Consider the following 21,048-nt stretch of genomic DNA (forward strand, 5'->3'; position numbering starts at 1 on the left):
TTTTCTTAAAGTATTACTGAGTCTGTGGTTTTGTGCTCCATTGGGAAGGGAATTCATCCATTCATTAGGCAGTGTCTAGCTATCTTTATATCCCATTAACACACATTATCACAGACACTCATCAAAGTACTCCTCTAGAAATTAGCAGAATTCATGACCTGTGTTTTTGATTCACCTCTTTGAGCTTGTAGTCTTATAGACTCTTCTTATAGCCTATGCAGAGTCAAGCTATTGCATTTTCCTATTTTTCACAGGCCTCTCAATTTACTAAGCATACTCTTTTCCAGCAGGTAGGGACACCCTCATCTATGGTGTACCTTTTCAGGGACAAGAAGCAGGTGAACTAACCAGGTCGAGGCTTTGCATTATACTACTAAGACAATGACTATTAGAAAGCACATAACCTGAACGTATCCATATATCCAACCAAGACATAAAAAAAAATCCTACCACACTTCTGCAGTGACCCAGTCAGTAAAATTATTTGGAGTTTGATTGAATTTGTTCAGAATATCCACGTCCCCTTGACCCCCGATTTGTGGCTTTTCGCTGAGTAATAGGGCATCTCAACCTCTCTTCTGAAAATATCCTCCTTCAGTATTAGTGGGTTTTGTACCTTTTCTCATTAATTTTTTTTCTCTTCTGTCTCAAGCCATTGTTTTCTGTTTCACTCATTCCCTCTTTGCTCTTTGCATTTTCATGTGTATGTACCATTTCTTTACTATCTCAAAGAGGAAATAAATCCTCTGCAAAAAGATGCAAAAGATCCAGATATATTTGGCACCATTAAGCTTTAACAATTGGCCTGTTTAGAGATACATTTCCCAGATTTGCACTTGGATCTATCATAATAGAAATGCAATGGAAATTTCAAAAGACAGCCATGGTAAATATAGATCAAAGTAGGTACCAGAAATAGGATAAGGTCCCTCATGTAAGATTTAGGTTATAATAAAGGAACTATATTGCTACAATTGAAAACAATTACAATTAAATTACAGTTTAAGCACTGTAACAGGTATCTTGTGGAGCACCTTTCATTGTAGATTTTTAAAGCCAGACAACCATCCCTTGTGCTCTAGATATAGGGGTTCTGCAAGGGGACTTTTTATCCACAAATTTCTGCTCTTACTATGCACATGTAAGCTGGAATTTTGTGTTTGCTCTGTGATAAAGATTCTACAAATCTTCATATATGTATTTCTGGCCTAAAAAACATCTCAGAAGTTCAGCTAATGAAATTGATGGTATCTCACAATCTAGCATGTAAAGTTTGTCATATTGTACTTTACTTATGCAGCAACACATTAAATCTACCAATTCTAAGACATTTAACGTATCTAGACATATAAAAACTCTGCACTACAAGAGTGATAGGAAATGTTTTTAACTAAATGGTCACAAAAGAATATATACTACATGTACTTCATAATGATTACTTGGCTTTACTGGTGTCAAGAAGTTGAATGATTACTGAAATACCCTTTGTTTTCAGTTAAGGCTACATGATAAAGTTATTAAAAAAAAAAAAAAAAAAAAAAAAAAGCCAATTCTTCCCTTTACAGACTTGGAAATTTCAATATGTGAAAAACTGCTTTGGAAAATAAAGATCTTATGGAGAATGTATCCTCTTTTTGAAAACAAGGCATATATAGATCCATGATTTGGCATGAGGTGGTAATTTAGAACCTGCTCATAATTCACAGTTACTATTTTCATCACTAAGATCTGAAAAAAATGTATTTGGTGTATTTATTGTATTTGAGTTCCAAGTTGACAGATTGGAGACTTTTTTTGTTGTTGTTTTTTAATTTTTCTAGAAACATCAACCAAATAAAAACAAATAATAAATTATGGCCTATATATAAAACTCATGCTCTTTATATATCTGCTGGGAAATAAAGTATCTTTAGAAGTATTCTACACTTTTAGATTGCAAATATGTCTCTGAGTTTTTGAAATAGATTGATGGGTACAAAACCAATATCATTTATCTTTCTGTGAGAATGATGACAAATAAAAAACTGGATTTTGAATGCTCATCAAGGACTCAGCTCTGTTGACACTTGTGTAAAAAAAGCTTAATGCTACTCTCACACAGGCCAGCATAATCAACAAGCTTAGGTTTAAATAATTTCTTACAGCCTAAATTGCAATCTCTAAACAATACATTCTTATAATGACAACAGTGATGGACTTTAATTACCATAGGCTGCCATTATTGTGCAACTATTTGTTTTTAATCCCTATAAAGAAGACTGTGGATTAAAAAAAAAAAGTGTTCCTTTTGCCTTGCATTCCTAACTGCTCACGGAATACTACATTCTTCAGAATTTGGGATTTTTCTATATTCTTGAATGATATAATCTTGTTGGCAATAAAGTTCCATCAGTTTGCAAGCCTGTTTATTTTTTCAGAAGCAGTTGCATTTGTTTCTTACATTACTCTTGCCTTGTTTCCTTGTTTCCCAACGTGCAATATCCTATCAACTTGGAAAACTTTACCTGGCCATTTAGACTACATTGCAGTTATCTCCAGATATATTGTGCACCTGGTGGGTGCTTACCTACCTCTGGTCATGAAGTAATGATGTCTCTCTCTTACTGCAAGTAATAGATGCACCTTGGCTGAAATCAGTAAAATAATACAATTCCACCTGGGCCATTTTATTGAATATGTCATTCTATTACACCAAAGTATTTATGAATGAACATCACAATCCCATTTTCTGGAAGTCTGGAGTTTACAGTAATGTTACAGTAAGGTAATGACATATCTTAAATAGTTTGCTTAAAAGCTAGGGAAGAATATACCTTATGCACGTCATTGTAGCCCTGAATGCACAGCAGTTCATGGCTTGTCCAGTGTTTATTCTCTAGTATTTTCCCCACAGTAATCCCCCAGTGCCATCTAACATACACGTTTGCAGTGACTGGCAGTGAGAAATCCTCTTTAGCTAGAGTGTGGTTTAGCTATGTGTAGATACTTCAACATTTCATGTGATTTGAAAACAAAGAAAGAATTGGAGACTTTAATCTGCTACAAATGTGGTGCCTTTGGTGTCTTCCACTGTGCTTACCATCTCCCTGAGCTGAAAACAGATAGCCCCTCATTACTGATAGTGACTGAAGCTGTGAGTACATGTCTGAGGGCAAATCTGAGCTCCCTCCGCTCCTTCGCTGCTATAATAAATAGTGTGCAGACAGATTCACTAAATGACATGACTGAAATGCTTGAGTTCCCATACAGTAGTTGCAATACTTTCAGCAAATATCAGTTTAGTCTCCTTTAAAGTTCTGATTTAGCAAATTACTGTTTGTCCTTTGAATGACAATGAGAGGCTACACATTAGTACCAGATTAATTCTTAGTGATGCGTCCTTGTAATTGCTTTCCCAAGTCAACAGATCAGTTCCTGAGCAACAGATGAGGGTATTCCTGTCCTTTGGGAGCTGGGGGCCTCAAGCTACCGCTCTGTGAAGTCACTGTAACTTCCAGGGGCTGGGCTGGACATGCCCTCCAAGGAACAATAGGGAAATGTTAAATGAGGGGCCTTCCCACATCCACAGTTATGCCATTCCCCTATGGGTTGCAATTCTACACAATTCTTGATAAATCTAACATCATGATTTTGGCTACATATCACTGGGAGATGTCACAGTGGTGAGAGAACACTGTGCTGAGTTTGTTTATTTATTTATTTAATTATAGTCAGGATTATATAAAAAGGCACTCAAAAGAGCTGGCCCCTTCCAAGCTTTTCTTTGGTTACCACACGAGATTCCTCAAGAAAAGAAGAGAGTGTTTGTAAGAAACACTTACTTGAAATAGAAGAAAATTGCCAGGGAAATCAACAGGGATGTTATAGACAAAGCATGGCCAACGATCGCCATATAATAAAGTATGAACGCCATCTGCAATTTAAAAAAAGAAATGTAAAACATGAGCAACTTGCAGGTACTCAATTTTTTCTTGTTAAGGAGGAATCTACAAAATCAACATCCTATTTTGTATTTCTTTTCTTTAAAAAGTTCTTTTGCAATATTCTTTTAATAGCAGCAATACACTAAATGGTATGACTCAAGGTCTAAAGAAGAGATAAGTGTTTCTTACATAATTTGATGTGTTTCTGCTGCACTGAAATCACTGGCAAGATCCTTGCTCGCATTATGCGTCACTAACTTTCCTGAGCTCTAGGGGAGCATAGCAGACATAATACACTTGGGTTTTCAAACGCACAAGACAAGTTTCCACACCAAAAAAATATTAAGGAAAATACAGGTTGCCACAGTATTGGAAGAAAGGTTTTATCATCTGAAAGCTGCTTAAACAGCAGGGAGTAAAAGTTTAATGGTCACTTTTGGATGGAGATGAGTCAGTTAGGTGACTTAAGCACTGGTATCAGGGCTGGCTTTTTGTTCAATGGATTCGTTGATGACCTGGGGATGGGAGGATGTAGAAAAATCTCTAAGTTCCCAAATGATACTTAGCTCTTCTAGATAACAGTAACGGACTCCAGAAGGGCCTCAGATAACTAAGCAAGGAGACAAGAAGATACCATGTGAACTTCAACATAGATAAAAGTAGGGATAAACAATCTAAACCCTGCTTAAGCAATGCTAAACTCAGAACTGGCAACTAAAGTCAGGAACAAGATCTTGAAGTCATCCAGCCAGTTCTCTGAATCATTGTCTCAATCTGTAGTGACAGCCAAAGAGTAAACAAAATGTCAGCTATGATCAGGAAAGGCACTGAGGATAGAACATCATTTTGTCTCTATTTAAAACTTATATACCACATCTCAAACCTGTGACTCTGGCCTCCTCACTCTAAGAAGGACACGTCACAGCTGGAAAACATGCAAAAAACTCTACTAAAATAACTGAGGAGGTAGAGTAGTTGTGTTATGACAAGTGGGTGCAAATGCCAGATTCTCCCTAATGGAGAGTACAATTCCAGTGATTCCTGGAGCTTATGAATAAGGTCTGTGAAGCCATGAAAGCAGTAGATGAACTGAAAACAGTTTAGCAGCTCCAACATGACATTAGAACACGACATCCAGTGACAATTCTGGTTTTGACACTAATGTGAACCTTGCCATTGGGCAACTCACTAGTCTTGTATTGCTGGAAAAAACAAAAACAAAAACAAAAAAACAAACAACAGGTAATCAAGCTTTCACTTTGACTAATATCACTGAAATCTAAGATAGGCCTATGCATTTTTTGTATGCCAACAGTGAAGCAAAATCACAGGACAGCGCCTTGGCTGCAGAATGCTGTGGTATTTAAATGTCATACTTTGGTCTCAGCCAAGCTCTTAAGCATCATCCAGCTGTCAGAATACTGCAGGAGGCTAATGGCATGCCAAGATCCACCAGTCCTTTTTTTATTTTTTTTTTTTCTGAAAGCACTAGTATACTATCAGCCTGTCCTGAAAAAAAGAGACTAGATAGAAGATTCCTCTCTTGGATTTATCTTCTATTTCATTAATTTTTCTTTTGTTATGCAAGAGTGATTTTCCTTTTTCAATGATTAGATGAATTTTTTAAGATCACCCTCCTCCATGAAAAGTTTGCAAGTACTAGTGCAGCATTTTGCACATTGTTTCTTTATTACTCCCTCTCTGCATCTTTTGTGTGTTTTTGGCAAAGGGAGAAGAACAAAGGGATAAGGAATGTTTCATACAACTCTTTTATTTCAGGCATACTCAGTTAATATCTGGCAAGCTTCTAATTGATTTCTGTAGTCCTAAGTTTTGATGATGGCTTTTTTTTTTTTTTCCCAAGTCAGCTTAAAGTTGCAGTTGAAAACAGATATGAATAAAATTCAGAAAACAAAGCTATTCTACTTAGCACAAGTGCACATCTTATCTAGCTTATTCTTCAGCCATTGCACAACTGGAATAAGCTCCTGCTTTCATTAACCTAAGCGATATGGTGGCCTAGTTCTTATTTACAACAACGTATCACTCACCAAGATTTATGGGAATCCATGCATATTAACTGAAAAAACTCTAGGTCTCCTACTTTCCCTCCACAATGACTAACCACAACATTGCTAGTGACCACAAAACCCCAGAGAAGGCAGATCGGAGAGCAGAGATGAGACAGATTTCTGAATAGAGTAGTGGGAGAGGTTTTTACCTGTGTGCATGTGATGTTTCTTCCACTGCATACTAAGTGGTCACTATATGATATTAGATTGATACAATTTTAAAGCCTGAATTCAATTTACAGAACTGTTCATAAATGTTTTGTTTTATTTCTGCCTCTGTAATCCATCTCAAAAGCATAGCATGTAGGTATTTTCAGTTAACTTCAAACAAGCAACTATTTGATTAACCTCTACACTCCTCAAAATGGCAACCTTTGATGTTCTTTCTGATATATAGAACTGTCCTGGTTTCAGTTAGCACAGAATTAATTTTCTTCCTAGTAGCTGGTGGAATGCTGTGTTTTGGCTTAGAATGAGAAGAGTGCTGATAACACCCCGATGCTTTAATTGTTGCAGAGCAGTGCTTATACTAAGCCAAGGACATCTCAGCCTTTGCTCTGTCCTGCCAACGGGCAGGCTGGGGGGTGCAGTAAGAGCTGGGAGGGGACAGACCCAGGACAGGTGACCCAAACTAGCCAAAGGGGTATTCCATACCATCTGACGTCATGCTAAACAATATATAGGGGTGGCTAGCCGGGGGGAGGGGGCCGGACTGCTCGGGGTTAGGCTGGGCATCGGTCAGCAGGGTGGTGAGCAATTGCATTGTGCATCACTTGTTTGTACATACTATTATTACTTTCGTATTATCCCCATTGTATCATCATTATTATTATTGTTATTATTATTTTTGTTATTTTTTTTTTTCTTTCCTGTCTTATTAAACTGTCTTTATCTCAACTCACGGGCTTCACTTTCCATTTTTCTCCCCCGTCCCAGAGAGGGAGGGGGGAGGGTGAGCGAGCGGCTGCGTGGTGTTTAGCTGCCGGTCGGGTTAAACCACGACAGTCTTTTTGGCGCCCAACGTGGGGCCCGAAAGGTTGAGATAACGGCAGATCTGATCAGAGTGTGTTAAACTAAAATTGGTGTAAGGATTAGACCTGCTTAATAGTCACTTGTCATGATGCTGATTGCTTTAATCACAACTCTGCTGCGCCTGTTTTCCAAATTGAGTATTATAGTACATTATTTTCCGTATTTGCTCTCTGTAGTGTTGTTTCTCCTCTCCGGGCCCTGGTTTCAGACCATTATGGTACTAAGTGTTATAGCAATGGCTTATGAGACGATAAGATATCTGGTCATGACTCTAACTTGGTATTTATACTCAGTAACATCGTGGACTCTGTACTTTGGAAACAGCATCTTGGGAACTATTAGCAATTATACCTATTGTTTTTCTCCATTAGAGAGTCAATCTGTGGAGGGGAAAGGGGAGGATATTTTTCCTTACTTGCTTACTCTCCCTTTCTCCTTCACCACCCCTGTATCCTCCTGGGTCACTCTGCCTTCCTCCTTCACCACCCTCTTATCCCCTGAGCTTGTCACAATAGCTCTCCAAGATATTGAATATTTCTGGAATACTCAGAATACCATAGTCTTGTTGTTCTGCCTCATGAATGCACTTCAGATTCTGCTTAAAGTTAAACAACTACTTATGAAGCTCATCCGGAGATCTGCCCGGAGGCAGTATAGTTGTGGGTGGCAGGGAGTATGGGTGGATATGGGCAGGCATCTAGAGCAGTTGGCACCCCCAGTGTGTTGGAAATTCACCCCTGAACAATGGCAAAATCCTCAAAAACTGGCAGAATGCTTGAAAAAAAGGTGTAATGATTCTGGCAGTTCCAAAGTAACACAAATCATTGTAACGTGCTGGGGCCTGGCTCATGCCTATCGAGCTGCCATTGATACTGCTGTCAACTTAGTGACAGACCCTGCGGCCACTCCAAACCCTGTGACAGATCCAACGGCCACTGTGACCCCTACGGTGGATTCTGCAGCCGCTCCAGTCCCAGCTCCTGCAGCCGCTCCAGTCCCAGTTCCTGCAACTGCTCCAGCTCCAGCTCCTGCAGCCGCTCCAGCTCCAGCTCCTGCAGCCGCTCCAGTCCCAGCTCCTGCAGCCGCTCCAGTCCCAGCTCCTGCAGCCGCTCCAGTCCCAGCTCCTGCAGCTGCTCCAGTCCCAGCTCCTGCAGCTGCTCCAGTCCCAGCTCCTGCAGCCGCTCCAGTCCCAGCTCCTGCAGCCGCTCCAGTCCCAGCTCCTGCAGCCGCTCCAGTCCCAGCTCCTGCAGCCGCTCCAGTCCCAGCTCCTGCAGCCGCTCCAGCTCCAGCTCCTGCAGCCGCTCCAGTCCCAGCTCCTGCAGCCGCTCCAGTCCCAGCTCCTGCAGCTGCTCCAGTCCCAGCTCCTGCAGTCGCTCCAGTTCCAGCTCCGGCCGCTACTCCAGTCCCAGTTCCTGCAACTGCTCCAGCTCCAGCTCCTGAAGCCGCTCCAGCTCCAGCTCCTGCAGCTGCTCCAGTCCCAGTTCCTGCAGTCGCTCCAGTTCCAGCTCCGGCCGCTACTCCAGTCCCAGTTCCTGCAACTGCTCCAGTCCCAGCTCCTGAAGCCGCTCCAGCTCCAGCTCCTGAAGCCGCTCCAGCTCCAGCTCCTACTGCTGCTCCAGTCCCAGCTCCTGCAACTGCTCCAGCTCCAGCTCCAGCTCCTGTAGCCGCTACAGCTCCGGTTCCTGCAACTGCTCCAGCTCCTGTAGCCGCTCCAGCTCCTGTGGCCGTGTCAGAGAAACGAGCTGTAGCAGTGCAAGTTGACCCTGCAGAGGGCATTCCAACCCCTGTGGCAGACCCTGTAACAAAGTCAGAGAAACGAGCAGTAGCAGTGCAAGCTGCCCCTGTAGAGAAGGTGAAAATATGGTACAGAAATTCAAGTCGTTTAGAACGCAGAGAGTCTTCTGCCAATCCAGGTAAGGCTTCTGCCAAAACTAAGTATAGAGATGACGAAGATGATGACGACGCTGGGCCGTCAAGGATTCAGGAGGAGGAAGATGAGGATGCCGAAAGAGCAACAGTAACTACCCGAAGCCTAAACGAGCGCGAGCTACGAGATGTGCGAAAAGATTTTGGTCGCTGTATAGGTGAGCAGCTTGTCACCTGGCTGCTCCGGTGCTGGGACTCTGGAGCCAATTGTGTGGAATTAGACGGCAGGGAAGCCAAGCGGCTGGGATCCCTTGCTCGAGACGCCGGCATTGACAAAGCAATTGCAGATGGAGCACGACCCACCAGCCTCTGGAGGCGTCTCCTCTCAGCTGTGAGGGAAAGGTATCCCTTCAAGGAAGATATTTTATGTCTACCAGGCAAGTGGACCACTATGGAGAAGGGAATCCAGTACCTGAGGGAATTAGCCGTACGGGAAGTGATTTATGAGGATCCAGACCTCAATCAAACATCCACAGATCCAGATGAAGTCAAGTGTACACGACCCATGTGGCGGAAGTTTGTACGGAGTGCACCATCATCATATGCCAGCTCATTGGCAATAATGGCCTGGAAAGAGGATGAGGAACCCACAGTGGGTGAAGCGGCTAAACAACTCCGGCAGTACGAAGAAAGTCTCTCCTCTTCCTTACAAGCCTGCGTCTCAGCTGTGGAGAAACTTTCTGAAAAGGTTCACCAACTTGAAGAGAATCTATTGTCCTCCCCACCTGAACCAACCAGTGCCCACCGACCAAAGGAGAACACTTGGGAGAAACTTTCTGAAAAGGTTCACCAACTTGAAGAGAGATTATTCTCCTTCGCACCTGTACAAAGCAGTGTCTCAGCTGTCAGGGGTAGGCGTTCACCCACACAAGGAAGACGATATGGTGGGTACTCACCCCGTGCCACCCTGTGGTTTTACTTACGAGACCATGGAGAGGACATGAGAAAGTGGGATGGAAAATCTACCGCGACCCTAGAGGCACGGGTACGTGAGTTGCAAAAGAAAACAATCAGGAAAAAGGGATTCTCCGAAAAGTTTGCTGCTCCAACTTCCAGCAGACAGTCCTTCAAACACAGAAACGAGGAAGATTCTGACCAGGATTAGGGGGGCCCTGCCTCCAGCCAGGGGGAGGAAAGGGACAATCGAGTTTATTGGACTGTGTGGATTCGATGGCCTGGCACATCACGCGCACAGAAGTATAAGGCTTTAGTAGACACCGGTGCACAATGTACTATAATGCCATCGAGCTATAAAGGACCAGAGCCCATCTATATTTGTGGAGTGACAGGGGGATCTCAGCAGTTGACTGTATTGGAGGCTGAAGTGAGTCTGACTGGGAATGAGTGGGAAAAGCACCGCATTGTGACTGGTCCGGATGCTCCATGTATCCTTGGCATAGACTATCTTAGAAGAGGATACTGCAAGGACCCAAAAGGGTTCCGGTGGGCTTTTGGTATTGCTGCCTTAGAGACAGAGGGCATTAAACAATTATCTACCTTGCCTGGTCTCTCAGAGGACCCCTCTGTTGTGGGGTTGCTGAGGGTCGAAGAACAGCAAGTGCCAATTGCTACCACAACTGTGCACCGGCGGCAATATCGCACCAACCGAGACTCCCTGATTCCCATCCATAAGCTAATTCGTCAATTGGAGAGCCAAGGAGTGATCAGCAAGACTCATTCACCTTTCAATAGTCCCATATGGCCAGTGCGAAAGTCTAATGGCGAGTGGAGACTAACAGTGGACTATCGCGGCTTGAACGAAGTCACGCCACCACTGAGTGCTGCAGTGCCGGACATGCTGGAACTTCAGTATGAACTTGAATCGAAGGCAGCCAAGTGGTACGCCACAATTGATATCGCTAATGCATTTTTCTCCATCCCTCTAGCAGCAGAGTGCAGGCCACAATTTGCCTTCACTTGGAGGGGAGTCCAATATACTTGGAATAGGCTGCCCCAGGGGTGGAAACACAGCCCTACCATTTGCCATGGGCTGATCCAGTCTGCACTAGAGCAGGGGGAAGCTCCTGAACACCTGCAGTACATCGATGACATTATTGTGTGGGGTGACACAGCAGAGGAAGTTTTCGAGAAAGGGAAGAAAATAGTCCAAATCCTTCTGAAAGCCGGTTTTGCCATAAAACAAAATAAAGTCAAAGGACCTGCACGGGAGATCCAGTTTTTAGGAATAAAATGGCAAGATGGACGTCGTCAAATCCCAATGGATGTGATCAACAAAATAACAGCTATGTCTCCACCAACTAACAAAAAAGAAACACAGACTTTCCTAGGTGTTGTGGGGTTTTGGAGAATGCACATCCCAAATTACAGTCTGATTGTAAACCCACTCTACCAAGTAACTCGCAAGAAGAATGAGTTTGAATGGGGCCCTGAACAACGACAAGCCTTTGAACAAATCAAGCAGGAAATAGTCCATGCAGTAGCCCTTGGGCCAGTTCGAACAGGACCAGATGTAAAGAATGTGCTCTACACTGCAGCCGGGGAGAACGGCCCCACCTGGAGCCTCTGGCAGAAAGAACCTGGGGAAACTCGAGGTCGGCCTCTGGGGTTTTGGAGTCGGGGATACAGAGGATCTGAGGCCCGCTATACTCCAACTGAAAAGGAGATATTGGCAGCATATGAAGGAGTTCGATCTGCTTCGGAGGTGGTCGGTACTGAAGCGCAGCTCCTCCTAGCACCCCGATTACCGGTACTAGGCTGGATGTTCAAGGGAAGGGTCCCCTCTACGCATCATGCAACTGATGCTACATGGAGCAAGTGGGTTGCACTGATTACTCAGCGGGCTCGAATAGGAAACCCCAGTCGCCCAGGAATATTGGAAGTGATCATGGACTGGCCAGAAGGCAAATACTTTGGGATATCATCAGAGGAGGAGGTGGGTCGTGCTGAAGAAGCCCCACTATACAACCAGTTGCCAGAGAATGAAAAGAAATATGCCCTGTTCACTGATGGGTCCTGTCGTATTGTGGGGAAGCATCGGAGATGGAAGGCTGCTGTATGGAGTCCTACGCGACGAGTTGCAGAAGCTGCTGAGGGAGAAGGTGAATCGAGTCAGTTTGCAGAAGTGAAAGCCATTCAGCTGGCTTTAGACATTGCTGAACGAGAAAAATGGCCAGTTCTCTATCTCTACACCGATTCATGGATGGTAGCAAATGCCCTGTGGGGATGGTTACAGCAATGGAAGCAAAACAACTGGCAGCGTAGGGGCAAACCTATCTGGGCTGCTGCATTGTGGCAAGATATTGCTGCTCGGGTAGAGAACCTGGCTGTGAAAGTACGCCACGTAGACGCTCATGTGCCCAAGAATCGGGCTACTGAAGAACATCAAAACAACCAGCAGGTGGATCAGGCTGCTAAGATTGAAGTAGCTCAGGTGGACCTGGATTGGCAGCATAAAGGTGAATTATTTATAGCCCGATGGGCCCATGACACCTCAGGCCATCAAGGTAGAGATGCAACATACAGATGGGCTCGTGATCGAGGGGTGGACTTGACCATGGACGCTATAGCACAGGTTATTCATGACTGTGAAACATGTGCTGCAATCAAGCAAGCCAAACGGTCAAAGCCTCTTTGGTATGGAGGACGATGGCTGAAATATAAATATGGAGAGGCCTGGCAGATTGATTACATCACACTCCCTCAAACTCGCAATGGCAAGCGCCACGTACTTACAATGGTGGAAGCAACCACCGGATGGCTGGAAACATATCCTGTGCCTCATGCTACCGCCCGGAACACCATCCTGGGCCTTGAAAAGCAAGTCCTATGGCGACATGGCACCCCAGAAAGAATAGAATCAGATAATGGGACTCACTTCCGAAACAACCTTATAGACACTTGGGCCAAAGAACATGGTATTGAATGGGTGTATCACATCCCCTATCATGCACCAGCCTCCGGGAAAGTTGAACGATACAATGGCCTGTTAAAGACTACCTTGAAAGCAATGGGCGCTGGGACGTTCAAAAACTGGGATACGCATTTGGCAAAGGCCACCTGGTTAGTCAATACTAGGGGATCTACCAACCGAGCTGGACCTGCCCAATCAAACCTGTTACGTACTGTAGATGGGGATAAAGTTCCTGTAGTGCATGTAAAAAATATGCTGGGTAAAACAGTCTGGGCTACTCCTGCCTCAGGAAAAGGCAAACCTATTCGTGGAATTGTTTTCGCTCAGGGACCTGGATATACTTGGTGGGTGATGCAAAAGAACGGAGAGGTCCGGTGTGTACCTCAAGGAGATTTAATACTGGGTGAGAATAGCCCATGAACTGAATTGCACCATGTTAAATAGTATATTATACTGTATGTTATCACTACCATGATTACTATAGGTGACTAATTAGAATGTATGGAAAAGAGGGTAACCTGAGCATGACATAAATGGTATGGAATAAGGGGTGGATAGATGTCCTGGTTTCAGTTAGCACAGAATTAATTTTCTTCCTAGTAGCTGGTGGAATGCTGTGTTTTGGCTTAGAATGAGAAGAGTGCTGATAACACCCCGATGCTTTAATTGTTGCAGAGCAGTGCTTATACTAAGCCAAGGACATCTCAGCCTTTGCTCTGTCCTGCCAACGGGCAGGCTGGGGGGTGCAGTAAGAGCTGGGAGGGGACAGACCCAGGACAGGTGACCCAAACTAGCCAAAGGGGTATTCCATACCATCTGACGTCATGCTAAACAATATATAGGGGTGGCTAGCCGGGGGGAGGGGGCCGGACTGCTCGGGGTTAGGCTGGGCATCGGTCAGCAGGGTGGTGAGCAATTGCATTGTGCATCACTTGTTTGTACATACTATTATTACTTTCGTATTATCCCCATTGTATCATCATTATTATTATTGTTATTATTATTTTTGTTATTTTTTTTTTTCTTTCCTGTCTTATTAAACTGTCTTTATCTCAACTCACGGGCTTCACTTTCCATTTCTCTCCCCCGTCCCAGAGAGGGAGGGGGGAGGGTGAGCGAACGGCTGCGTGGTGTTTAGCTGCCGGTCGGGTTAAACCACGACAAGAACTTACACTGATTCACCAAATTTTTAGTTTATGCACCTTCATCCTGGGCTTAGAATACTTGAAATTGAAACACGTAATTGATTTTCCCCTTGTCTCTCTAGAATTCTTGTATTGAGGAAAGAGAATTCTCTGATAGAAATACCTCATACTCAGTTAATTAAACTATCTATAAGTTCATGAAAATACTCTAGAAATGAAGCATACTCCTGGTTTTTGAAGACTTGGACTAAAGGTCATAATTCAACTTGGCATTTCTGTAAAGATAGATTCTTTCTGCATTTTCCATTATTTTATTTTACTTTTTTTTTTTTGTTTGTTTCAGAAGAATCTCAAGGTACATATAATTTTCCTTTGTGCTCTATCTGCACTTCGCTTGAATGATATTCAAAATTCTTCTTCTGGAAGGCATGGATAATAGGCAACAGAACTACATTTTTTTGCCTCCTTACATGGGCCAACATCTGGAAAAATGATATTTTTATGGTGCTTCCATTTAATGCTTCTGTGAGCTGAGATTTTTACTAATACTCTGTCTGACACATAGGTGAGCCCCATTTTACCAAGATGATTCCTCATGCTGTAAAATCTTTTAGAATTCGCCTCCTGCCTAGTCCAGTAGACTTTTCCAAGGCCCTTTATGCTGGATCATTACTAAATATAACCACATACTGATTTTTGGCTGCACAAAAAAAGATTCTCCAAGACAAACCCCAAATCAAATCACTTTCTGACTCTTTTCCTTCCACAATTCCAAATAGTCACAAATTATTCTGTCACAAATCTGTGATCAGATTTTCCTGGAGCTCCACTCACATTTGAGAAATATGTTTATTTTCATGAGTTTCTCTAACTTCTTTTTTTTTAAAGCTTTTCTCAGATTTCTCTCTCTCTGTTTCTTTTGGTGCTTTTAGACTTTGTTCTCCCTTTTCAGCTTAGCAACTCAATTTTGGAAGTATTGATGCAAATGCTTAGTTTATTAGTGTAAATAGTCACATTGACTTCAGTCAAACTATAAATGTGTAAAATGTGTTCAGACTTGTAGGATTTTCTGGCATGATGGTACCTTCATAAATATTTCTTTTCAAAGGGAGCGAATACAGAGTGATGCTCTTTGGTTATGAAAAATAATTTTAACATATCAGGATTTCCAGCCCTGCAAAGATGATATCTACAGTTTGGAAGATACTTTTTACAGAAAGCAAAACTGAAATTTTAAAGGATCATTTTACAGTTGATTGGGCAATCAGGAAAAAAATCACAGGAATTAAAAAATGCATTGGAAAAATACAGCAAAACTGATCACGTGAATTGCTACTAAATTATCCAGCCTGTAGCAAACCTATATTGAGAATTCATCAGATAATTTTAATAGGTTAAAATCAGGAGGACATTGCTATTCAATTCTTGTGCAACAAATAAAGCTAAACAATTAAGACAATCCTGACCTATTCATATGTGCCTTGCTGCTAGCCCAGCCTAAATCCATTCCCAGACAATCACTGTGTTTTTAACTGTAGCATACCTTCAATTTTTCAGAGGTGAAAGAGTTGCACAGGGTGTAGTTGGACCAAGTGCGGTTGCTCTCAGGATGGCGGAACCAGTTTCCAGTTTCATCACAATATTTTGAAGCTCTTTCTGATAATAAAGCACAATTATAGTTATTTTAGCATGTTACACATTTTAAAAAACATTAAAAAGAATTAATGTTTAGAAATAAAGTGCCTGTGTAATGAAATCCAAAGGGTTTTCAAGTTATGGAATTAATATACTTTTTTTTTGTTTAATTTTTGTTTCTCAGAGATTTATCTGACACAAAATTTGTCATTTATCTGTCTCCTGTTGTCTTGAATGAATGCGCTAGAGTATATATATCCAACCTTCATTCAGATGCAATTATTTCTGTGTTAATAATTCATTTAAAGAGGCTGTTGAAAACTGTTCAAACCTGACACTCTCAATGAGATGCTGGTATCCTTACACAGACACTAACAGACTGAGTCCTGCAGCAGGGTTTCATGTATTAAGGGGAATAATTGAATAATTAGTTAAAGAAAATGTGTAGTGCAGATGGTGATAGCCCTGACACCAGCAGTGCATTTGCACAGACGGGTGGAAGTGTGCTACCGAAGCTTCATGCCAGTGGTGAGCAGGAACCCTGCTTATTTCCCTTTGAGGCTGCAGAGAGAGAAGCAGGCTCTCTGTTTAAATAATCTGATGTGCATTTGGCTCCTCTACATGTGTCTCTGCCCCATAGGTGTCTCTGACATCCTCGCCAACGTTCAACAGCTTCATGCTTCTTTGCACGCATCCTTTTTTTTGCGATCGCAGAACCATCAGGATTGCTCAGAGGGATGTCTGGAACCACAGATGTGTGCCGTGCAGGCATCCTCCTGTCCACATTTGCATTTCTGTCTGGGAAATCCTGGACGCAGAGCCACAAACAGTCACTTCTAATCACCTGTCAAGTCTTGGACTAATTCCTCTGGCCTTCCCTCAAGCACTGGCCATGGGGGAGTCAGTGGAAAACTTGTCTGAGTATCAAAAGTGGGAAATGGATAAGATCATAAACTTAAATTATTTGATGTTCTTGTAGATAGTGACACAACTGTTTATTTATGAAAAGCAGTGTTTCAAGTCTGACTTTTTGACATTCTAAAAATTCTATCTTGACAACCATTTGTCTACTGTAGTTTTATAGATATTGGCCCTATATATAGGTTCTCAGCATTTCCAGTCGATTTACTTTTAAAGAGCCTACTACCATCTGAACTTACACATCTTCACTGTTTGTGTCGAACATCTGCATTTATTTTTCTTAATCAGTTCTGATAATTAATGGTCCTAGTAGTTTGGAAGATTCATATTCCCTCTTTACATGCTAAGAAAAGCATTTGATCACACTAGCAAGGCAAGGATCGCACAGAACAAGCTATCTTCCTCTGACTAGAAATACACTTTGCATAGTACCATTGCAAAAAGACGACAATCCTCCAGAACACAGCATACTTTTGAAATTACTGTGAGTTTCAAATCATTGTTTTGGGGGACCTGCTGAAAATCAATACGTGCATCAACAATACAAAGAAGAACAGTACATGCTATCTCAGCCTTCCATCACTGCAGCTTGGAGATAATCTCAGACTGCCTGCGTAGCAATGTTCCCGTTGTACTCTTTGCCAGATATTATCTAAAGCTGGAAAAAGTTTTCAGTCATAGATAAAAGATTAATCGTTACTCTGCCATGGAACACGGTGTACAAACATCATGCCTACTGTCCTATACACTGTGCAGAATACGTGGCTTTTGTTAATATGCTATAGAGCATAATGGTAATACCATCTATCATCTCTGTACTTTAATGCCTAGGTAGGCACTCTGCCTAAGTATAATGTGACCTTTGTAAGCCAGAGGCAAATCTGTTGCCTCATGCTTTTCCTCGAAGCCAGACAAACACAACTGATCTTAGTCTGGAAGTTGCTATGGCCCACTGATTTCTTGCTGTGATGTCAGAAAATGGGACTGGGGGATCAGAATTTCTGATACTAGAATATGGGGTTCTGTTGTCAGGATATGCAACTGTGATACACATAAATATGGCATGTCTTTTTAAAATATTTAATTATAAGATGCTAGTTAGATTGGAAAAATGGTGTGGGCTAAAGTTTATGATACAAGGGACAATTTTTTATTTTACTGTTCTCTGTTCTTGGTAGATCATAAATAAAGAGATCTGTTTAGGTACCTGGGTGTCCATCACCTGTGGTGCCCCTGAAGTGCAATGGGTTGTCAACAGACTGGCTTTTGAAGAAGTTTCTTGTGTTTCTCTTGTGATAAAATAGACACTTGGCCTTGTGCACTGTAAGCCTCTGTACTGTCCAATCCAGTGACTCACATTGGTAGAACATTTCTTCTAAATCTAGGGCTTTATAGAGAAATGAAGCAGTATGTAACTCAACCACTGTTCTACTGCAAGTTCTTCTACGGTGGCAGGTTTGCGATTAGGAACCTTGGCACATGTTTTTTATGCTAACAAGAACCATCTGTAAGAAGCTCTGAAGAAATACCCAAGAGTGTAAGGATAGGTAAGATAATACTAGTAAGGCAAAAATGAAGTATGTGCTTTAAAATTACTGAAATACTCTTTAAATAAATTTTTTTGGGCTCTGTCTGTATCCAGCGTACTACCAGGATATCAATTGTTCAGAGTGGAAGAATGGTGGCATTGTGTGGGATTAATTTCACCTAACTTTAGCTACCTTAAAGTTATACTCAAAGGTAGTTTTACAGGCTCGCTGTAGTTAGCTGAGAAAGACAGACACTTCAGGAGTCATCTGGGAAAACTGGATGAGAGAAACCTTACCCACAATAGAAGTTTCGCTGGAGTAGTGAGGTGTCTAAAAATGTTAACCCCTAGTAATGGTTTTGTATATGCTATTGCTTGTGTTACCAACGGTGCTTTTATGAATCTTAATTTTTTCTCATAAAAACAAATCAGTTTTTATATGTAACATATATCTTAACACTGTAACTTTGGAACAAACATAAGTACTCGCTATCATTCTTTTGTTTGTTTGTTTACAATTAGCCAAAGTCTATGGCTAGTAGATGTTAAAAGAGTCAGTACCATTTATTTATTTATTTATTGCTGAGTTATACGCTGGAAGTAAAAAGTTTTCCTCTGTTGTAGTGCATGCTCAGCACATACCAGACATTGGATTCTTTGCCATTGTTTGGATTGACCTGTACAGTACTTAGTTTTGCAGATGAGAGAATAGCTGATACTTCTGTAACACAGCTGATTTACTTCCTCAGTGAAATATTTTAGAAGATTTTTTTTTTTTTTCAGAAATAAAAAAACATCTGATATAATACAACAGAGACCCTAGAAACGTTCAGTTCCAGCGTCCTAGTAAGTAAAGAATCAAAATGCCTTATTCTGCAGAACCGGAGAATAAAGTCAAGTTGTGCACTGAGGGGATAAGAAATGATGTTTAAAATGTAGCTGTTGAGATTTCTATGGAGCATGACAGAAATACACAGAAGAGTAGGGAGCAAAAGAAGCATCCACAGAATTCAGATTTGTTTTATCTATCCCTGTCTATATCACTTCAAGACAAAAAACAGGGCCAGCAGAAATCCAGAGCTGCCTTTTTAGGCGGAGTCAACAAAATTAGATTTAGTGGCAGCAGGAGAAGGTCTCTCCTCTCCCTATGCCTCTCAGGGTGCTTGGACAGCTCCTGGGGACTCCTGCTGCTGCTCCTTGCTCCCAGGGACATCACCACACTGAGGCATGCCACCTGGTGGTGATGGGCACATGATGAGTTGGGCACTAAGAAGGGGAGACTGGGGTTGGGAAGCTGCTTAAATTATGGGCTGCCCGAAGAAGTGGCCTCCCTGCCTGCTTGGAGATGCAGCAGCTGTTGAGATCCAGAATGTCTCTTTCTCTCTCTGCTTTATGGAAGGCCATGGTTTCTCATCTGTAATGAGAATCTGCAGTCTCATCAGGAGCCGACTGCTCCCGTCAGCTTGGCGGCCTACTCAGCTGAATCCTTTGTGCATTTTGTCTGCTGTGAGCACAATGTGCCTGTGCCCATAAGTCCAGTCCCCTGTGGTCATAGGGTAAGGCTGTCACAATACAACTTGTACGTTTGGTTGCATTGCTGTGCGTGGCTGTGCCAAATTCACCCTGACCAAGTGCAGGATGGTGGCAAGCCCCACAGGCTGTACTCAGCACAGGGCAATGGTCTGCCCCTCTCAGCGGCCCAGTCCACCTGCCATGACGGAAGGCCATTTCCCTTCTATTTTACTAGCAAGAGTATTACCAGCATGAATTACATACTGTATATTTCTATCAAATTCAATTCCTATCAATTTCAGCATGACCTGGAACCATTTCAAAAGCATTATACAAGAGATTCACTTGAATAAAACATGAATATAAATACATTTCAAGGGAAACTGTGCACGTTGCCTGAATATGGGAGTACAGAACTCAGCCTTACTCAGAGCCTCAGCAGGAACAGATGAGACAATGAATTTCCTGCTGTCACGGGAGTTAAACCAGTAGATCTCAGTATGCTCCCCCCCCCCAAATTGATTTGTTTTTATGCATTTCCACATTGCACACAATGCTCGTTGTGAGAAAGAGATTGCTGCAAGATGCAAGTTGTTTATTGAAAAGGACACAGTTGTCACAGCTTGTAGAGAGAGATTTCCGTTTGTTAGATTTAATATACTCTAACAAGATAGAGCTTCATTGGGTGGGAAAATAAATGTAGGAAGCCCCAGCTAATGGAACAGACTAGGTTATCATGGTGGTCTTTCTCACCTCAACACACTGATTTCTACCTAGTATGAATGGATGTGAATTTCATTCAATGAAATAAGTAGAATTACATCTGATTGACTTAGTTGAGCACTGAGCATGTTGGTTCTCTCTGTCCCTGTCATCGTGCTTCTGAGTCATTTTCTCCAGAATATGATTTTCCCTGATTTATTTTCTAACAGACTTTAATACACAGTCTTGGCCTGGATACTGAATGTTGAGGGTTCACATGCAACGAGTTGTTATACAGCACCCACAGGTGCAGATGGGAGGAAGATGTGATCCTATGTTGCCAGATGTTTTTTTTTTTTTTTTTTTCCCAGTATGAATGATCCAAGATTCAAAGCGCAAAAAGAAAGCTGAGTGATATTTTGTTCCAGGACTCGAAGCTGTACCTGGACCCAAACAGAAGTAGACATCAGGGAGCTGATAGGCAGTGGAGTGGTTCTGCAGGTCTCAGTGCAGCCCAAAGCAGTGTGGTGTAAAGTACTTGTTTTGAAAGTCCATGGCTTTACTTGCATACCTAAAATACATGCTGAGGTGGTTTGATATTATAGGGCCTTAATGAGAAGGAAACCTGATAGGCACTGAGGTTTTTGACTTGTAAAATCATTGTTTCTTAGGGTGAATTTTCTGTTTCTCAGCAGAAAATCTAGCTGTATTATGTTTAACACACAGAGGTTACTGAACGAAATAATGACTTGTGACACAAACTTGGTATACTTTTCTCAGG

The 21,048-nt window shown here is 42.2% G+C and overlaps 1 protein-coding gene across 1 annotated transcript in view; it reads right to left on the reverse strand.

Moving 5' to 3' along the window:
* Nucleotides 1–21,048, reverse strand: part of CALCR (calcitonin receptor) — a gene marked incomplete at its 3' end in the record, with an annotated part of 82,182 nt that overhangs the window by 45,114 nt on the left and 16,020 nt on the right. The window contains exons 4-5 of the mRNA XM_084281529.1: nt 15,513–15,625; nt 3,822–3,913 (exon numbers count right to left, since the gene is read on the reverse strand). Of these exons, the coding sequence (XP_084137655.1) occupies nt 3,822–3,913; nt 15,513–15,625 (205 nt within the window). The remainder of the gene's footprint in view (nt 1–3,821; nt 3,914–15,512; nt 15,626–21,048) is intronic.

This window comes from Netta rufina, assembly GCF_964035555.1.
Source record: "Netta rufina genome assembly, chromosome: 2".
NCBI lineage: Eukaryota > Metazoa > Chordata > Aves > Anseriformes > Anatidae > Netta > Netta rufina.